The sequence below is a fragment of the Poeciliopsis prolifica genome, unplaced genomic scaffold, assembly GCF_027474105.1.
Source record: "Poeciliopsis prolifica strain line A6 unplaced genomic scaffold, Auburn_PproV2 SCAFFOLD005, whole genome shotgun sequence".
Taxonomy (NCBI): domain Eukaryota; kingdom Metazoa; phylum Chordata; class Actinopteri; order Cyprinodontiformes; family Poeciliidae; genus Poeciliopsis; species Poeciliopsis prolifica.
This window is the reverse complement of record NW_026562380.1, coordinates 19,165,039-19,185,566: the sequence shown is the minus strand read 5'-3', so window position 1 is coordinate 19,185,566 and position 20,528 is coordinate 19,165,039. Positions and strand designations below refer to the sequence as shown.

General features: G+C 41.3%; 1 protein-coding gene across 1 annotated transcript; it reads right to left on the bottom strand.

Moving 5' to 3' along the window:
* Nucleotides 1–1,911: 1,911 nt before the first annotated feature.
* On the bottom strand, nucleotides 1,912–19,628 carry slc18a2 (solute carrier family 18 member 2). The gene is made up of 16 exons (XM_055030298.1): nucleotides 19,584–19,628; nucleotides 19,302–19,480; nucleotides 17,616–17,952; nucleotides 14,154–14,212; nucleotides 13,968–14,051; nucleotides 12,633–12,725; nucleotides 11,093–11,182; nucleotides 10,927–10,970; nucleotides 9,909–9,969; nucleotides 8,751–8,846; nucleotides 7,701–7,779; nucleotides 6,329–6,380; nucleotides 5,778–5,841; nucleotides 5,585–5,704; nucleotides 5,233–5,366; nucleotides 1,912–3,041 (listed from the first exon to the last, which is right to left on the bottom strand). Exons 2-16 carry the CDS (start codon nucleotides 19,432–19,434, stop codon nucleotides 2,934–2,936), a joined length of 1,554 nt encoding a protein of 517 aa, XP_054886273.1. The 5' UTR covers nucleotides 19,435–19,480; nucleotides 19,584–19,628; the 3' UTR covers nucleotides 1,912–2,933.
* Between the last annotated feature and the right edge of the window lie 900 nt (nucleotides 19,629–20,528).

The window sequence follows — 20,528 nt, the reverse complement described above, 5'->3', positions numbered from 1 at the left end:
ACAGTACTATCACAAGCGTTGGTGGCACCTTTTCCATAAAACTGCCAAACTGCTGAAACACTGAGTTCCTTTAAATCGAGCCTAAAAACCCATTTATACATTAGTTTTGAGTTTTAACAACTGGAACATCATTTGATCCTGTTTCCCAACTTTGTTTTGTTTTCATCATGTGAACCACACGTTGCTTTATTGTTTGGCAGTGGTTGTCCTCCCTGAACAGCCTTGGAAATCCATCCATTTTCTTCCACCCTTGTTCCTAGTGATGGTGCCCATCTCCAGCAAAAGTTTTGGGCGACAGGCGGGGTTCACCCTGGACAGCTCAGCAGTCTCACAAGGTAACACAGAGACTCACACACACCTAGGGAGAATTTAGAGAGACCCAATATGTTTGACAATCATGAGTGGGAGGAAGCTGGAGTACCTGGTGAGAACTTGCACATGCACAGGCTAAACACACAAACTCCAAGCAGGAATCGAATGTGTTCGATTCGCCAGGAATCAAACACAGGACCGTCTTGTTGCAAGGCAGTCTACGCCACTGCGCAGACCGCCTTAGAAATCTCCAGTGTGTATCACCAGCAAACTTGCTGGTGCTTGCAGTGTTAGGAAGACTTTCCATCCAGCCGCCATGTTTTTGATTTAAAATTTTTTGATTCAAAGTTGACAGAAAATTTTAAACTTGATATATTTTTGGAAGACTGGAAGATTAATACCTAAACACCAACTAGAAAGTCTTTAAAAAGGCATTAATAAAAAAAAAACTCAGATAAATTAACAATGCTAAGCCTGGTGGGAGCACAAATAAAGCCTGGTAGCTCGCTAGGCTTATCATACACTGAGAGGAACCCTCTTAACAATATATATCAACAAATTAAAGTCCTATTTCTCCATTTATGCAACTGTTATACTGAGATGCTTTTACTGCTTGTAAGGGAAGAGACATCATATCATATTCTAGCCTAGGATGGATTCCTTTAAGGATTTTGAAATATTTTAATGTTATTACTGCACCTTTTTGCAAAACAAAAATATATATATTCCCCCCTCCCAATTTTATTCAGTAAGAAAAATGTTCTGGTTTTTGTTGATGAGGAAACAGAGGTATTGTGTGAGCATCTGCAAAGTAATTGAGGCCCAGGTTTAAGATGGACAGACTGATTACAGTGTGCTGTCTCCCACATCTCCCTGTCATGGCAACTCATTGTGCTGTCTCCCAGCATGCACTTCAGACAATCAACATGAGTATTTCCTGGAGCATGCTGAAAAGGCTCGCATGTTGCTCCAGTCATCCTGAGCCCCCACGGCTGGAATATGAAATCACATGTAAAGCAAGACGGCCATTTGTAAAAGACTCAAAGCGTTTAAAGGCGAGAGAAGCTAATGGTGCTGAAAATCCAAAACTGTCACTGGATTTGATTTCAGAGTCACCGTTTCCACAGAGAGAGAGAGAGAGAGAGAGCAGCTTTTTAAGAATAACGAAGGATCATACGTCCCCACAAATAAAAACGAAATGAACCAATCCCAGTCCACGACGCGTGAAGCCAAATAAAGATTTTACAAACGGTATGTTTCTGGGTAGAGAACATTTAAAATGGAATCCTTCTCTTCGATCTGTCATTTGATTTTCCTCCTGCTGTCTGGGGAAGGTTGGCTGCTGAAACCCCTAAAACACCTGAACAATCTGTGCAGCTGCATCCAAAGGAGCGTCAAGTGCTTCTGCTTCCTGTAGTCCATGTTCACTGTGGTACACCATGTCACCAAACAGCACACTGACAACTGGTCAGCCTTTAAATAGGCCGATTGACTCAGGGAGAGAACTAAAACATGCAGGACGCCGGCCCTCCAGGGCCCACTTTGGGGACCCCTGTTGTGTCGCATTTCTCTATAACAATCGTGAATTCTTCCAATGAGTTGAATTTGTAAAACCTTTATTTGTGAAACCAAAAAACAAAACAAAACTTGGGCTTAAGAGTTTCCCCAAAAATATTGTTAAAATCTTTTCTCCTTGTCTTAACCCAGTACAGTGCACAGTCTCACAAGCTGGATATATTTTTACACTCCTATTTGATATGTTTCTTTAAAAAATAATAATAACAGGACAGCAGCTACTTTTGTTAACTGTTAACATGTGTTGCCAAAATTCAACATACAATAGCAGAAACCAAAAGAACCCTACATCAGAACCATGCAGGTCCTGGACTGAAAATGTTACAGATTTTTATTACATTTTTTTATGTTTGCACTTGTTGCTTCTTTTTTTTTTTTTTTTTTCTTTTTCAAATTAATTTTGCATCTTTTTTTCCTCATGGGTTGGTCATATTCTGTGGAATCAAAGCTGAACACATGTGGCCAAATGAAAACCAACATTCTGGGTTTACATAGTGAATTACTTTTGGCACTGTTGTTTCCCCGTGCAGTTCACCAATGACAGTCATTTGCGTCGATTTGAAATAAATGTAACAAGTTTCTCTTATCCTTGTTCACACATCACACACTTAGCAGTTATAACAACCCGGACATCACGTTCCGCTGACAGTTTCAAGACGGTAAATGTCGACACACATAAACTCGAAGGGCAAAAAACGTGAAATATGAACATGTTCTGGATTTGAACTAAACCGTCAGAGAGACTGTCCTCGCTGCCCTTCCTGTCTGCAAAGTGCTTTTTGACACACCCTGTCACTGAATAAGGCTGCTGGCTGAAACCACTTGTCACAAAATGCACAAATTAAGAACAACTTTGGCTTCCTGCGATACGACTGTGAAGAGAACACTGAACAGTGACGACCAACTGCGGGAACATTGACATGGAATTCACTTGGCTGTGTTGCTTCATTTGACTCCCCGGGTTTCTTTGCTTTTCTATTTTCTCATTTTTTTTGTACAACAAAATATAGAATCTGAGGGGGTTCAGCTGTCCGCCTGTCGTCTTGTTAATCGTAATCGTCATACTCTGGGTCCATGTCGTCGCCCTGGTAGGACGTCCCCTGTGTGGTGTAGGACCTCGTCTTCATTGAACAATTTGTGTCCATCAAGATCGCCTGCAAAGACAGAAGGAATTGGTTTTCTTATTAAAAGATCCGTAAATTGATCTGCTGTGAAGCTCGGATGTTTGGACAATGGGTCTTTTATCTGAAGAAAAAAGAAAAGAAAACCTGCCGGGACATTACTGGACGTCAGCAGAAGATCAACATGGCTGCCATGTTTGTACATGTGAAAAGAAATTTTAATGCATATCTCTAGACTTTTACTTGGTGAATTTTTGGGGGGGTTTAACACCGGGACGACCCCTCACACCGTCATCTCCACCGTTAAAACATATCAGAAGACTCAGAAAAGATGTGAAAATCCTGAAGACAGGAAATAGGAAATAGCAGAGGTGATCAATAGATGGATGTGAGATAAACAACAGAGGAGTCAGTGAGTCAGCTGATGAATGCAGAATGGAACAAAACACATGAGCATTGTGCTTTAGTGCGCTTGTGATGACGGCTACTCTACCAGGAAGCACACACAGGTGGCTAAGGCACTCAAGCAGGTGGACGGATTAGATCAACAAAGCACTGCTGGACTGTATCAGGCCAGCTCGCAAAGATGGGATCAAAGTCAGACACAATCAAACACCAGAGGCAAACAGGACCAAAATATGACATATAGGAGATCAGACACCAAGATGGACTGTTGACCTGTCCAGGGTGAACCGCCTACATCGATTGAGATAGATAGAAACCAGGATGGATGGATGGATGGATGAACGGACGGACGGATGGATGGATGTGTTCCTGTAGACGCTGACTTTACTAATCTTCAGTCCAGCTCTGCTACGTTCTCTCAATGTTTCATCTGATCTGACTGACTGTTTTCTCCAGATAAACAAACAAACATGCGTTTTAAATGACTCGTCCTCCGCTGTGTGTTTGGTTATTTGGTCTCAGAGCTGCTCTGTGACGAATTGGAATACCTTTCATGCTTTTGTGTGCGCTAAAAGTTTCTTAAACTGTGAGTCAACTAAAATACATAACAAATAAAATAAGCTAAGGCGTCTGGAAGACAAACAGACTATCTTTTTTTTTTCTACGACTCTCCGATTTAGTTTCATTTTCGCTCCACAGAAGCTCCATCTGCCCTCTGGAAGGAGCTTCTGTTGTGTTTAGTTGTGATGCCTTTGATAACGCAACAGCAACGACACGTTCTCCCTCTCCTGCTGTTGACTTTTCACTTTATATTAAGATTGAAAGAACTGCTGCATCAGCTCTGCTGAACGCCTCCAGTCGGGCTTGGAAAGCCTGAGCCAGGTTCTCCAGTGAGGCTCAAAACGATCACAAACAAAACATGCAACTAAAAAAAACAAAGCAAAATGGCATTGTCTTTCACAAACCCACACAAAATAAAATTGAGCCTAATTCTGTTGGTCCAGATAAAAAGCGGGCAGTGAGATCCAGATGTTTTTAGCGGCTGACTCTGCACTCTGCCCCTCCAGGCCCTCCAGGCTCCTCCAGGCCCTCCAGGCTCCTCCAGGCTCCTCCAGGCCCTCCAGGCTCCTCCAGGCTCCTCCAGGCCCTCCAGGCCCTCCAGGCCCTCCAGGCTCCTCCAGGCCCCTCCAGGCCCTCCAGGCCCTCCAGGCCCCTCCAGGCTCCTCCAGGCCCTCCAGGCCCTCCAGGCAGGCCGGGATGTTCTCTACACCACGTTTTTGTTTCAGACTCAGTTTTCCTGAAGAGCTCACATCAGTTTAATACCAACATGTTTCTTCAGCGTAATAAACACAACAACACAGCTTCACTTTTTAAAAAAAAATTTTTGATCCTGTGTCCAGGTCACGAGGTCAGCTTTTAACAACCTGGAAACGTTCCCTTCTCAGCAGATTCTCTAAAATCCAATTGATGGGGAACACAGTGGCTCGGTGTTGTGTTTCGCTTGGGGCTGAGCTAAACGGGTGATTGTTTTGTTCTTATTTTTCTCTTGAGCCTTTGCTTGTTTTTGTTTGTGGGGTTTCTTAAATCAGTCCACGACCCGTTCAACAAGCCAAATCGTGTTCTCATCCCAAAAGCGCACAATGCATTAAACCGAGGTGAACAGTAGAGAAAAAAAATCCATCTTTTTTTTTTTTTTGTAATACTTTGGCTGCTTTCATTTTCTGTCCAGGGTGCACCATCCCAGAGTTTTGATTTTTGGGTAACATCTCATTGATGGAATGGTGCCTTTAAGCGACGTTGAATTTAGGTCCAAACTTACAATTTTCTCTTCTTGCCCAGGCGGATTCTTGAGGAAGAGACAGAGAGGAGCGAAGAAAATGTCCACGACGCCGATGATGGTCATCAGCCAAGGGAAGCCAATGCTCTCAGCTATGGACCCTCCGATGGACGGACCTGTAACAAGGAAGCGCTGCACAGATTTGTTTGTTTGACTTTTTTAGTGCTGAGACAAAGAAACACGAGTTGTAGATTAATAGTAGGCAGGCAGCGGACTGGAGTCGGACCATGGCAACACGAATTGTCATGTTTTGAACAGAGAGGCTGATTGTGAAGGAAAGTAGATCTCAATCATTTGTACGATTCAAAGCTTTTATTTTTGGTTTTCTACTCACCCAAAGCAAATCCCATGCAGAAAGCTACGTCAGCAATGGCATACACACTTCCATACACGGACACGTGCCTCAGGTCCACCAAGTAGCCCATTATAGGCATCATGGAGGAATCCACCATGCCTGGAAGATACATTTAGAAATCATGTGTAACTTTCACTTTAGAGCAACAAAGCGAGAAGATGTGACAACTCACCAATAGCAAAACCAACACCAAAGTTTGGAAGAATGAGACCATAGATGTCTCTGGCAAAAGGAACCTAAAGCAGACAAATCAGTTATTAATTTCAGTGCCTCTACAATTTATCATAAATTTGTGATTAAATCGCAAATTCGTCCATTCCATTAATTACGCTTTCTCCTTTAAACATTGTGGGATGTGGTAGGCTGGTGTCTATTTTAAGCGGTCATCAGGCGAAAAGGTGGACAACACTCTGGACCGGCCACCTGCTCTTCTGACACACAACCAGGAAAACACCAATATCTACAGGGCAGCCGAGACTGTCCCAGGAACAAACATGCACACTGTGCTGCGGAGGAAGCTGGCGTACAATCCTGGCATGCTCAAGGAAAACAGAAGCATGCAAACTGGAGCAACAAACCCACTCTGCTCAATCCCAATAAGACGTTCAGCTTCTGATCCAGTTCATGTTTAAATTGGCATTTTAACCAAGTATTTCTAATAAAACATACTTTAGTAGAGGTGTGAGTTTACTCTGTTTCCTCCAACTTCCCTCATATACTCACGCAAATGACACTGAAGCCGACCACCACCATCCCGATGAGAGCGCAAAGCCATCTGGAAAACAAACAGGTGATGTCACAGCTCTCTCATTTTCAGTGTGATTGAATACATCGGCATCCACATGAATGTCAGGTTGGCACAACATCAAATGCATTATTATAACATTTCCTGCAGTTCAGAGGTTTGTGTACTTCATATGTGGTTTAAAGTCCAGCTTAAAAGTGATCATTTAAAGCTTTGTCGCATCATTTCATTTTGCAGATGTTGGGTGAATCACAACAAAAGGCAGATCTGGCTAACATGATTATTGGTCCACGTTCAAGGCATGACGGTTTCTAACGCTCCAGGAAAAGCAGAGTTTTGTACAAATACAACTTTTTTTCATGAACTAAGGAAGTTCATTTAAAAATAAATTCAAGGCATCTCTTATTTCCACGAGCAGTCGGGACAGAGTCCGTCGCTAATCTAATTGTTTCCACCCAATAATCCTTTGAGTAATTACAGCCGAGATATTTACTAGTGTTTGGAACAATAGTGGCTGTTTGTACGCAGGAAGTTGAATTCTGCAGAAACAATAAATCCAGAAGAGGAAATGTTCTGGTCAGAAAGTCATGCATGAGGGGCTGGGAGTTCAGTTTCCTGTGAAAAGTGCTGTTTGTTAGCAGCTTATAAAATTCAAACAATCAAGTCTGACTAAACAGCTCAGCATGGCTGCATCAGTCATATTCAATGTACTTTTAAGCAGTTTTCAGTTGGAATAGTTATGGTTGATATGGAATTAGTCTGTATGATAATTTTAACTTTTTCTCTAAAGCACAGGTGTTAAAGTCCGGTCCTCAAGGGACGGTGTCCCGCTTGTCCTTATCCGTACTGTCTTTGTGGGTTGACTGTCCAGGACAATGTGCTCTGATACTGATTTGTAGTTGCATGCTAATAAAACTAACTGATGAAGAGCTTAAAGTTTGTTCTAACATTGCTGAAGAAATGCACATATTGATCTGACATTTTCTCCTCTTGTCATTCATTTATTTAAAAGCTCCAGATAAAAATTTCCTGTTGTCTTTTATGTTTTTATCTCTTTGCAAATTACAAATTGATACTGTAAATTTTATTAAACATATAATGGGCAGGGTTCATGAAGAAATAAAGGCTGGGTAAAAAACTTGTTCGCCGTTGCATTTTTAAAGAAAAGTCACCATTTTTATAATGGAATTACGAATGCCTTTATTTATTTTTTTTGCCATCAAGGCTTCAATAACAGCACAACTACGCAAACATTAAAACCCCTGAAACTCATTTATAGGAGCGGAAACAGATACCACATCCACAGAGGCAGGGTGGAGGAAAGCAGATAAGGACAATTTCCCTCCCTACCTTCCCATCTTGTGCGCCAACGAGCCAAAGATGTTGGTTCCAATAAGGTAGGAGATGGAGGCTGGTAGGAAAGCGATGCCTGGGCCGCAGACAGAGACACAAAGGGAACAGAGGTGTGGGCAGAAATGCAAAGATAAGGAGATGTTTATCAGTGTCGCGCACAGAGCTGCTGCACGTCTCGCATTGTGTGGAATGAAGTCTCCTTTCCACCTGCCAGCATGTGACATCCTAATATCCTGTTCCCCTTTCATCCTCTTTATCTGACCTAGACTTCATATACAAGCGGGCAGGAAAAAAAAATATAATAGAAAAGTCTGTGGCGAGGCAATGTCAACAACATGTGCTAACTGACAATTTAAACAGACACACACACTCACACACAGGTGTACCTTCTAAATACACTTTTCTACACTTTGTCACTTTAAAACATCAATCGTCAGTGCCTTGATGATAGACCAATGCAAAGTAGCTCCTCATGATGAAGGTAAAAATGTTAAATAGGATCCAGAGCACCCGATTCCCTTCCAAAACAAACCCAATAATATATATTTTAATTTCCCCCAATAAAGCTAGTTTTGCTAGTTTCTTAGGTGTTAGAGGACAATCAGCATCGTGGAGACCAGGAAACCCGGCAGACCCGGAGGAAGTTTGCAGAGATGCTTAAACAGCAATCAAAGCTGTGAACACCTCCCAGAGGTCATCATCTGAAAAGGGGAAAGAGCCACAAACCAGAACCTCAACCCAACAGCTTGACAAGGACACTCAGAGAAGCAGCTGCCTAAGTGTCCAAAGGCAACTCTGAGGAAGCGGCACAGAGTCCCATACCTGGTGTCTAGCAATAGAAAAGATGACAATGCACAAAGATAGACTTTCTAAAAGTTGGAAGAAGAACAACAATGTTCACAGAAAGGAGTCTCGCTTACAGTGAACCTGAACCAGCAGATGTTCTGGTCATATGCTGTTTGTTTTGGGGGATTCTATCCCCCAAAACAAACACTCGTGTGACTCTGTGTTGGTGGAGGTTGCGGTGTGTGTTTTCTGCTTGAATACCTAGTTGCCACTTCCTGGTGCACATGGTCTCCATCATCCAGATCGGCAGCGTTGGTTCCATCATGGCAATCGCCATGTTTCCGAAACAAATGGCACCTGGAGATGAAGATGAAAGATAACTACATATGGTCTCAATTATGGTTCATTTTTGTTCTTTGGTTCTAATGTGCTTTTCCTCCAACCAACAACCAACAGGTTGCCTCTGTTGCCTGTTTGATTTCCTTATGGCAGATGTTTGGTGAAACAATAGCTAAGAATTTGATTAGCATCACAAACAGTTTTGCTTACATAAATGCTAACAATGCTACTATAATCTTTTATGAGAAAGGAAACATCCAACATCAACAAAATTTTACATTGAAATAATTTAGCAAGGCAACATCATGTTCATTGAGTATTTATGTTATTATATGACATATTTTCTCCAGTCTACAAATAAACAAATTTCACTTTGGACTAATTATGTCTTTTATTGCAGATAATAAACAGAACCATTTTCTGTCAACGTGTCTTTCAGCTCACAATTCGAACTAAACCACTGAACCACTGAAATTATTTATTTTTTTGTTGCCAACTTAAAGGCAGTAGGGAGAAGTAAAACAAAAAGTCATCAAGTAGTTCATATCAAATAGTCTCAATTTTTGTAACTGACTCGATCATTGCAATAATTGTCAACGCCCTCTGTGAATATGACCCTTTCTGGACATATTTAGAGTAAGATACAAAGGTAGTCTTGACCATCAGTTCTTTCTGGAATACCAAGGCGATGTCCGTAAGAAGGGATGCAAACAACCTTCAAAAAGCTACATGATGAAAGACAAAAACATGTGAAGTATTGTCTCCAGATAGTGGGGTGTGGAACTCTCTGAAAGGTCAGATTCAGTGGCTTTTTCCCTGTCGCCCACCCAGGACCTGCCCAGAGCTGTTCAAGGTTTGCCCGCATGTGGTACAAATAGTCCGAATGACACAAAACTTTGCCGCTTCGCAGCTGGCACTACAAGTCGTGATCTGAGCCAAGCAGAGCTTTTGTCCTGTTAGCTCGGTAGCACGCCCACATGACCTGAAAGAACATCCGAGTCCATCTGTCTTCCTGCTCTTTTTAAAACGCCACATGAACGAACCTCCCTCAAACCTGCAGTGCTGCTACTGCTTCCTTACCAGCAGCGATCAGAATGTACGGGTCCTTCATCAGCGTGAACAGCGGCGTTCCCTTCTGACTCTGTGTGACAGAAGAACAGCATGTAGATCATGACATACGCCGTTACATGCCAATACCTCTGAGCAAAGCAACTTCTAGAAGCATTGCACCGCAAAACGTTTCTGATTCATGACGCTGACGATAACGACTATTCACAAACTGCATGTTTTGTCTGTTTTTGTAAAGCGCTTTAAAAAAAAAACTGAGTCTTTACAGAAGTGCTACTGATGAAGAGTCAAACAGACCATTTCTGATATGAACTTAGATTATGACTGTGGTGACTGACAGACTCCCAAACAGAGGGATATTAAATGTATTAATCAAAACGCGACTGATATATTGTTTTTCTTTCACATGCAAAAACAGAGGGAGGCAGAAAAAAATCAAACGTAAATAAAGAAAAACATATTTGTAAAAAATTGTAGTCTCACAAAATGGATTATCTTTCAGTTTCGGCTCAATGAGGGTAAATGCTCTCTGTCAGGGAGCCATTTGGTTGCATTTTTTGACACAAAGACATGAGACTTAATTAAATATGCATTCAGAGCTTGACGTAAGTGCCAATGCCTGTGTAAGGCTTGCACAATTTCTAACTTGCCATCACGCTCCCTTCAGTTCCACAGTGACTGTTCACTGGTGCAGAAAACCAAAATGTTTAGCATGAACACCTGACTGGCCTGTACCAAACATGGATTGGAACCTGACTGAACACCTATGGGGTGAATTAGAACTGACTCTGAGAGGCCTGGTCCTCTCATCCAACATTAGTGTCTGACCTCACAAATGTGCTCCTTGGAAAATACTCCAAAATGTCGTACAAAACGAACGCCAGGTTTAGAACATTTATTCAGCCATTATTATTTTTGCTTAAATTTGTGTATAAAAACCTAAATAAAAACTAACTTGGAAATTATGTAAAAAACATCAGCGGACAGATAACCGATACAGTACGACTGAATGCATGAGAAACACACTGACCTCAGGTTCCACCTTGGTAGGCTGAAGAACAAAGAGCTGCAGAGCTGAAAAGAAATGTTAAATATGAAGCAAATAAAACAAGAAGCTACTGGAATCCAGTTGATCGGAAATGATTCAAAGTGGTGAAGTAACCCTGAGCGATATTGAGGAGTCTGCCTGTTCTTACCCCCATCGAAGAGAGCCAGGAACGCCAGAATGAGGAAAGGAGCCGTTTTCCCAACAAAGTCATACATCACACTGCCGAACGGGGGCCCAACTGCAGGAGACAACAATGACTGAGTCACTGCAGTCAGCAACTCGATCACAATGAAAGGCACATCAAGACACAATGAATGTGTGGATGTAAAGAAAAGTTGACTCTATTTTACATCTTCCTTTTCTATTTGCAATTTGTCTTTAAGTGACGGGCTCCAGGTATGGTCAATAGTGATATCTGCTGAGAAAAGAGGTCAAGGGCTGGTGAGCAACACCTTGTGCAATTCAGTGACCGGACCTGCATTGACACAGGCAGCGACAGACTCGCCCATCACAGTTTCTCCCAGTCGCTTTGCTGCTTTTCTCAAACCATTTCTGACGTCTGCAAAACGAGTGTGTGCACTTCTCAAAACACCTGGTCCAAACAACAGAGCACCATGGATTAAATGCAAAAGAAAGTTTCTTTCTCAAAAATCCTTCGTCCATCTCTCAGAATGAAATATGAACATGCCAGTAGTTCAGAATGACAAGTCCTTGTTTCCACTGCGTATGGATAAAACACTCTGTTACATTTGGTCAATGCAACAGAGAACTCTGATGTAAACTCTGGATAAAGTTTTAAAGACAAATAATGTAAGTCTCATAAAACTGTACATGCAGTGCTGTAGGAATTAGACCTGGAGGCTTCCTACGCTTTTCCCCAAAAATGTCCCAATTTGGCCGAGGCGTAGAACTCCTTCAGCATCCTGCAGTGGGTCACAAGCAGGAGGATGTACCATCAAGTTATTCCAGAAAAAAAAAGAAAGAAGCAAACTCAGGATTCACCTGGGAGCAAGTTAACCACTAATTGCAGTCCAATAAAATCCTTCTTCATTTTCAGTTTTCCAATAAAAAAAATCGACGGATGTTCAGAAACATTCATGATTTCTTTTCACTCGTTGCTTCCTGCTTCCATCTGAGGAAACTCAATCCCAGATCATGATGCTGCTACCGCTGTGTTTCACTGTGGCACGCTGTTTTATTGTTTGGATCTCACATAAGTGAACAGGATATGCATCACATTAGGGGCGAATGAAGTTAAAATGGTTTGATTGTCATGACGTGTTCGCGACGGACTCAAACGCGGCGGGCTTTACTCGTCAAGTAGTTTTAGAACGTTTGACGGAAAAAGCAGAAGGACAAAAAATAACAGGAAACAGAGGAAAATCCACAAACCATGAATCGGTAGGGAGCGGGTGGCTTACGGTGACAGGAAATAAATCTAACAATAAACAATAACTGGACGAAAGAAATCTAATAAAACCAGAGCAACAACGAATAACTACAAATAACTAGCATGCTTTGTATATTCAAAAATAATAATCATAATAACATGTCTTCCCTTTAGATATGGGTGAAGGAAGGACTCAACAGGGAGGTGCTTAAGGTGTCTGCAGGTCGGGCCGTACACACGGCTCCTACTGTGCAGCCGAAGTATGTGAAGCCAGCCTGCAGTGTGAGTGTGTGCATACCTAACACTCCCAGAGCCAGACCTCCCAGGGCAATCCCGATGGCGTGACCCCTCTCCTCATCGTCTGTGTACACACTGGCCAGCATCCCCATACCTGAAAACACACAGCAGCACTCCGCAGCCTCAGCTCGACGTCAACGTCTTTCCACAACCGAGTCACAATGAGACTGAGACGACACAATAAGAACATGTTGAGATGAAATATATATCTATAGATATTAGTTGTGTTTTGATTGGTTAACTTGACGACAATCGCTTTTGTATGCATGTATTTTACATGCATACAATTTTCACATTCAAATTTTTTTTTCGTCATAACTTATTTTTTTACATTTTGAAGAGTCTAAATCCTTGATCAGAATAGTGATGAGTTTCCATCTGTGGATGAACGAGTTCGTTTCAGGTCAGGTTCTTGTTTCTGCACTATGTGCTTAAGCCATTTATGCACTTTGAGCTCCTGACCTGTTTCAGAACGGCATCTGCCTTGGGCCAAAGGAGCAAAATGTCAATGCCATTACAGTAAAAATGCACAATATTTTGCTGATTTTGCTGCAAAAACATTGGGTTGAAGTCACTGCTGCCTCAGCGTCACTTGATGTCAAACGATGGCATTTAACTGATACGGCGAGTGATGAAAAGTTATGTTTAACATCAAACATTATTGCAAATATTGTTAAAATTTTAAACATTTCTTGCAGATACTTCTAAATTAGCAACACAATATTTATGATTTTTAATGCACTGCTATCCCCCCCCCCCACCCCACCCCAGCCCCAATATGGCGTCTGATCTCAACTAGAACTTTTTCTGAAAAATAATTTTATTCATAATTCATAATTTATTGTATTTGTTGTTTTCTGTATTTGTTTTTTGTGGAATATCCTAAATATCTTCCAGTTCTGGTGTTTAAACGTTCGTTAGAATTTAAAGTTTATTGATCTTTGAGAAAGCGTTCTTGCATTTTGATGCCATTGTTATATTATATTACTTGAAAACAACAATGTTATCGTTTATCGCAATAAGCTCTGGGACAATTATCTAGTTATCGTGACACAGACCTAAAAACAATCAGAAAGTCCAAAGACCAGTCAGTGTGAGAAAATGTTCAATATTCAATTTTGATTGAATGCTGAAACAAACAACTCTTCATTGACACTTTAACAGTTGAGTGGTTTTATCAACGTGTTCTGGCCCTTTAAGAGAGTTCAGATTTTGAACACGGCCCAAAATGAAAAGGAATTTGAGCGTTTGGTCCAAAGTCAGAACCTCACCAGCTTTCAAATAGACCAACAGAGCAACAGGTTGTCTTCAGTTTATGAAATCAAAAGGCGTTTACCAGCCACTGATGAGCAGGAGGAGCCGACACCTTGAAGCGATCTGGCCAGAAACAGCAACGTGTAGCTGGATGAAAAGGCGAACACTTCACAGCAGGAAAAGCAGCAGGATGACAAAGAATAAACCATCAGACGCAGAGCAGGCAGGGCGACTTATTGATCATCAGCACTGATTTGATCCAACTTACTGATGGTGGACAGAAACATAATACAGAAGCCAGCAAATATAGGAAGTTGGTATCCAATTCTGAAAGGGACACAGAAGGGAAAAGGCATGTTAGCAATACATACATCATGCTTAGGGTCGTAGAAATAAATAAGCATTTTATGGAGAATTGAGTAGAAACTGAGCAGATAAAAAAAGCATCTGTTTCATCTGAAAATGTGAGGATGAAGCAACGATGGAGAGGATTTAGCAGGAACAGAAACCCTTTGAAAACAAACCCATAAAGTACTTTTAAAAATATCCCACAAGAGACATTTAGAAACAACGTGATGGAAGCTGACCATGAACGTTTTTCACTTTATTTCATTTTATGATTCTTCTCATTTTGCTGCCCTCTAACAAATAAGAAACCTGAATTTCCACAGTCTGTCCCCCGACTGTGTCCTTGTGTCTGCATGTCGGTTCCCCACGGCCTGCTGGTTGGACTGAAAGGCCAAACCGGCCGTGTTTATCCGAGCTTGGTTTCAGAGCCGCGGTGTCTGCGCGGTAAATATCAGCCACACTTGAATTGTCTTGATTTGCCTTTCACTCCTCTGTCAGGAGTGAAAGGCAAATCAGACAAGCTGCAATGCCTCAATTACTGCATATGAAGCAAAAACTAAGTGTTGCTTTTGGGATAAATGTTGGAGACGTCGGTCCTTTGTTTTCCTTCTAAAAACACGTCTGGTCATCAGGGACAGGGTGGCTGTGTTAAAGCCACAGAATCATTTATTAATGTCAATTTATTGAGAGCACGTTCTTGCAATTTTGCTAATAAATAAATAAACAACACAGATCACTAGATTATAAAGTTGAGTCATTTCTGCATCGATTCATTCCGCTTGAACCTCATGACAAAATGAATGTAACTGTACTTGAATTTTGCTTTTCATGTAAAGAAACAAATAACTTTTAACATTGAACAGTCTTGCTGGATCAACTTGAATAAATTACACAAATAGTCGTCCTGATCTTTTTCAGTGGATAGAGCGGAACGGTCTAATCGCTGTATTTGCAGTCATTTCTTCATTTTAACTTAACTCATATGCAGATATGTGATTTATTGCCCCGGAAGAGAAATTAAATATCAATTAACAACCAAAGACGAGGAACAGATGACAAACAGCGCAGCGGAACTGATTTAGTACTTTAGAAATGAAAGTGATCGACAAAGACGATGGAGCGCATCTTTAGTTTACTTACAATTTACATTTGCACTCGTTCAGCTTACGTTGCGTAGCCGGAACAATAAACCGAGGTTTAAAGAGGTCAGCGATGCCACGACAGGCTCCGGAAAACAAACGATGACTGAAGCCTCATGATGGGACGATTTCAGAACTTTTTGCACCGATTGATCCCAGTGGCTGCACATATTTTGTCCTGGGATCTCATATACCTCGATAGGAACGACAACTGAGTGAAATGCTTCGTGTTGGAGCGACAAACCCCATATTTTAAACCCAGACTAAAAACACAGAGCAACATATTCCTTTCATCTTAAACCTGTGGTCTATCCTCTGCTTGGGCCACAGCAGTCACTATTATTGCACTATCACAACAACCAGCCTGTTTAATTGAGTGCATGTTTTGGTCAAAAATGTCAGTTTCAGTCATACAGTCCAAGCAGCTCGGATGCATCACTGTATGGATCCAGATCGTACATCTAAAGGTGACAAACGTCTGCAGCAGCTGAAACGCTGGCTTTCATCTCAGAACCGTTCAGCTGTCGTACAAAACCAAGCCCATAAAAACCAACCACGTTGTTTTTGCCTCTGTGTCAGCGGCTGCTCCGGCCGTCACGTCTGACGAGCTGATACTGACGTTTGCTTCTTCTTGTTCTGTCTGTCAAACTCCTGTCGGTTCCAAGCCTGAGCAGCTCTCTCACGCTGCAGCCATCTGGGCAAAATCAGGCAAATGTAAACATGCACACACATCCAAACCTCTGTGATCAGGAATTCTGCTCTGCTTGATCCACTGGCTTTAGATCTGTCGACATGAATCTTTATCCGCAAAAAAAAACTCCCAAAAAACATCCAACTGTCATTTACCATTTCATCAAAACCCCCTAAGGGGAGTCTGTTGCTGTTGTGTTTTTAAATTTGCTTGCAATACTTGCAATAATGCCTTCCGTTTTAAAAACACAATAGAAATTGAATTCACAGTTTCTGCCGGTTCTGACAGGAAGCCTGTGATGTGTAAGAAGTTTGTGTCTCAGAGCTGCAGCTCCATCCAGTCTGGTTCATGTCACATATTCTTCTCTCCCACTTTTTCTCCAAAGTTTGTGGCAAAATCACATCAGGAGCCCAAAACATCAGAAGAAAGTCCTGACTGCACCCAACAGGCCAAGAAAGTTTATCCATCTGCAGGTCGGGTTTTTTTCAACTCTAACTAAATTAATAGCTAAGAATTTAAAATCCAAATTTCTATTACTGATAACCCGATTGTTATTGAGTCAGCTTGTTCGTTTCATATCTTTACTGTTCTTAACACTTTATTGTCATTCAAAAAATCTTCAGCATGGCATATTTAACGCTGCACCTAATCTTATTGCTTCCAAAACATGAAGAGAAAACCTCCACCAGTTTGACCAATCTGATTCACTGACGCTCTGAATTGTAGCAAGAAAACAGAAAAATGGCGACGTCAACACTGTTTACGCCTCCTGACATGGAACGGCCAATCGTGCGGCCTCTCTGTCGTGCATCTGACATCAAGCCTCGCTGTCTCTTCATACTCCATGACAAATCATCGCACCTCGTCTAGATCCCACGGCCTCGACAAGCTGACGATAGACAATAGCTTCGTCTAGTTTCATGATCCCAGCAAGAGCAACGAGTTTCCAAGCGGCTGAAGCAGAAAAAGCCCCCATCATGACGCTTCCACCACCGTTAAGACCTTGAACTATGTTGTTACGGTTGAAGACTTCTCTCTTCCGTCTCCGAACAAAAGTAACACTGTTTGCACCCAAAGAGCTCAGGTTCGGTCTCTTCGGACAAAAGGACAGACTTCCAAACCACATCGCCACGTTTCAAACCTCCATGGGCAAAACTTTCTGATTTATGGAGAGCGTTCTGTCATTTCATAACAATCTGATCTTCACCGTCAATGAAAACAGCTCGGGAAGACCGTCAGTCTTCACTTTATGAAACAAAACTAGTTTTTCAGATTAAATCTGTTTTGACGTTTCAAAATTAGCAGATGGATACAGAGTCAGGATTTGACCCAGTTTGGAATCCAACAAACAAAGGGTCAAATTTGAATCATTGTTATCAATATCAGTCAGTGATTGCTTCATTACTAAATTGGCTGAAGAAGATAACTGATTTTTTTATTTATTTTATTTGAGGTATCAAAACATGTAGGCAAAGTACATAAATGCGGTATGAAGCATAATCCACTCAGGCTCATGTCGACATTTCGCTCAGCGTAGGAACAGGAGCCGTACCTGTTGGTCAGCGGCCCTATGAAGGGGTTGGTGAGCAGCTGCACGGTGGCCTTGGACGCAAACAACATCCCAACTTTGACATTTTCATTGAGCAGCCTGCTGGGGGACCGAGGGCAGTCGGAGGAGTTGCGCGGAAGCGACGCGTGGGCCGGGGTGGGGCGGGGCGGGTCAGCCGCGCTGGCGGTGGAGTTGGAGCCCGATAGCCTGACGCTGTTGTCGTACAGAGACACGATAGCGTGGAAAGAGCCGGAGGGAGCCTGTGGCGACAGGCTGCTGTTCCTTATCTCCACATCTGCAGACTCATCCAGGTTGTACAGGTAGCTGGGAATGATGGGAACTACAGGGACAGAGAGGCAACGCATCAGCCAAGCAGGGAAACAGGACTAGTGTACACTAGAATCCAAATAACGCTGCCAAAGTTTCCACAGGTGTTATTTTAATGCATCCCAGAGCGTTTCTCTTTGAGCAATAATAACCTTTTTTGTTAGTTTTTGCCTTTAAGATTTCATGTCTGTGTCTTTGTCTCCCTGATAGTTGCTGGAAACAACATTATACTAATATACTACAAAAACCTGACATGAGTGCAACAAGTATTTATGAGCAATTTGAAGAGTCTAAGCTTTAAAACAGCAACTCCATAGAATGATTGACAAACTTACAAAAAATATCAAAGAAGCGAGGAAAAAAAAATTCTTAACATATATTTTAGGTTTTTATATTTAAGACATTAACATTTGAATACTGTCCTTTCATAGTAAATCCTCTTTTAATGCTTTTCCCCCTCACTCAGAAGCGATGCAGAAATTGCTTAATCACAAGGCATGGCTCAAAGCAGCGGCTGCAGTACGACTGGGTTAGAGACGATGATGGATTTTTTAAAAGATATCAATGTTTTGTTTTTTTAAATGTGCAGAACATTGAAATTTGCCATGGTCCAGTAAGGCAAAAATAAATAACCAAAAAACCCAATAAAAGCCCAATCAGCCTGGAGAAACAGTGTGAATCATGTATCAGCAGGTTTGCTGTGATTTTGCCAGATCATAGTAGCTTTTCTGAAGTTTTCTGTCCAGAAGCAAACTTCTCCTGTAAAAGTCTTGGTAAAAAAAAAAAACAGTAGTAGAAGAAGAAGGTGCAGCTGTGGTTTTAATGTAAATGATCAGGCCTCGAAATGATGCAGGATTCTGTCTGTGTTGAACAGAGATCGAGTCAAAATGGAGCCCGAAACAAACACAACAAAATAAAAAATAAAAAACACAGATCAATCATTCAAAAGCTCAAAAAGCTTGTCTCCCTATATATATATATATATATATATATATATATATATATATATATATATATATATATATATATATATATATATATATAAAAATATATATAGCATGCAATATATGCAATATATAGCATATATTGCATGCTATATATATATAGCATGCAAAAAATGCATGCTATATATATATATATATATATATATATATATATATATATATATATATATATATATATATATATATATATATATTATATATATATATATATATATATAGCATGCATTTTTGCCATTACTTGTTTCAGGATGAAAATACGAGAAGATCAGGGATGATAATTTGGGGAAATAAATAAATAAATAACATAAAAATAAAACACGAGAAACGTGCAAAAGTTTCCTCGCGGTGTTGCACCTACCGACCACCGTCAGCAGCATGTTGTCCAGGAGCAAAGCGACGAATACAATGAAGAGAATCAGTTTCCTGGACTGTCGCTCCTCTCGCAGCCATTTGATGAGCGTGAACTGACGGAGCGCGTCCAGACCCCCCATGGTGCCTCAGACCCCGGCGGAGCAGGCGGCAGGACTCTAACTCTGCCTCAACAGGGGGATGATGGAAAAAGTTTAAGCGAAAAGGAAGAGACAGTGTTGGGTCGGAATGAAACTGTGAGCCTGCAGAGGAAACTCCTGTCCTGTCCTACCTCAGGGGAGCAGCGCGGATGGATGGAGGAGGAGATGAAGTGTTTTTACTGACTGGAGCTGCTGCTGCTGACGTCACTCCCCCCCCCCTCCACCCCGTCCCTCCACCCTCTAATGTTTACGTCCCCGTCAAGAGAGATGCTGCAGCAGCACCAGCAGCAGCTGCTGCAGCCCGGGATGACAGGAGACGAGAGAGCTGCTGTTTCCTCAGCCATCTTCAGGTCAAATGACCTGGAATAGAAATTTACCCCATGGAAAAAAACAAACAAACAATTAAATCAATAAAAATAAGAAAAATGACACAAACGGAATAGAATTTAAAATTTGATCTGAAGAGAAACTCAGCAGAATCCAGCTGCTTCTGAGAAAAGTCACATGAGACATCTTAGATCTGAGATCTTAAACATTGTTGCAACATAAAACATTTTCTGGGCACCAGAAGTAGCAGAGATGCTAAAGGAAAAGTTTTCTTTTTTCTTTTTTTAACATGGTTTACACTAAAAGTAGATGTGATGTAGCAGATAGAGGTCTGTGTGTGTGTGTGTGTGTGTGTGTGTGTGTGTGTGTGTGTGTGTGTGTGTGTGTGTGTGTGTGTGTGTGTGTGTGTGTGTGATACCTGGAAGTCTTCTATAACAAACCAATTCTGATAAATATATATATATATATATATTTTTATTTTTCTGGTGCTCTCATTATCATTGAATATTTTTGGTTTGAGTTCAGTCAGAAGATAATAATGTTGATCAAACGACAGTTCTTTTTTATTAACTGAGTACAATATAAATAATCAAAGTTTAGTAATTTGCTGGAAGCTAAAGTATTGATCAGTTAGTATTAATAGTATTGCTATTTACATTAAAGTGTCCAGACCTGATGTGACGACTCAACGTTTTGTTGGGGACATTGTTTGTCATTAAGACAGAAGATGACCATATAGCCTGTTAGTT

Coding starts and splice junctions, on each gene's coding strand:
- slc18a2 (XM_055030298.1), bottom strand. CDS start 19,434: ATGGGGGGTCTGGACGCGCTCCGTCAGTTCACGCTCATCAAATGGCTG. Junction 7,780..8,750: donor CACCAGGAAGTGGCAACTAG/GTATTCAAGCAG, acceptor TCTGCGGCCCAG/GCATCGCTTTCCTACCAGCC. Junction 5,367..5,584: donor CTGCATGGGATTTGCTTTGG/GTGAGTAGAAAA, acceptor TCCTTGTTACAG/GTCCGTCCATCGGAGGGTCC.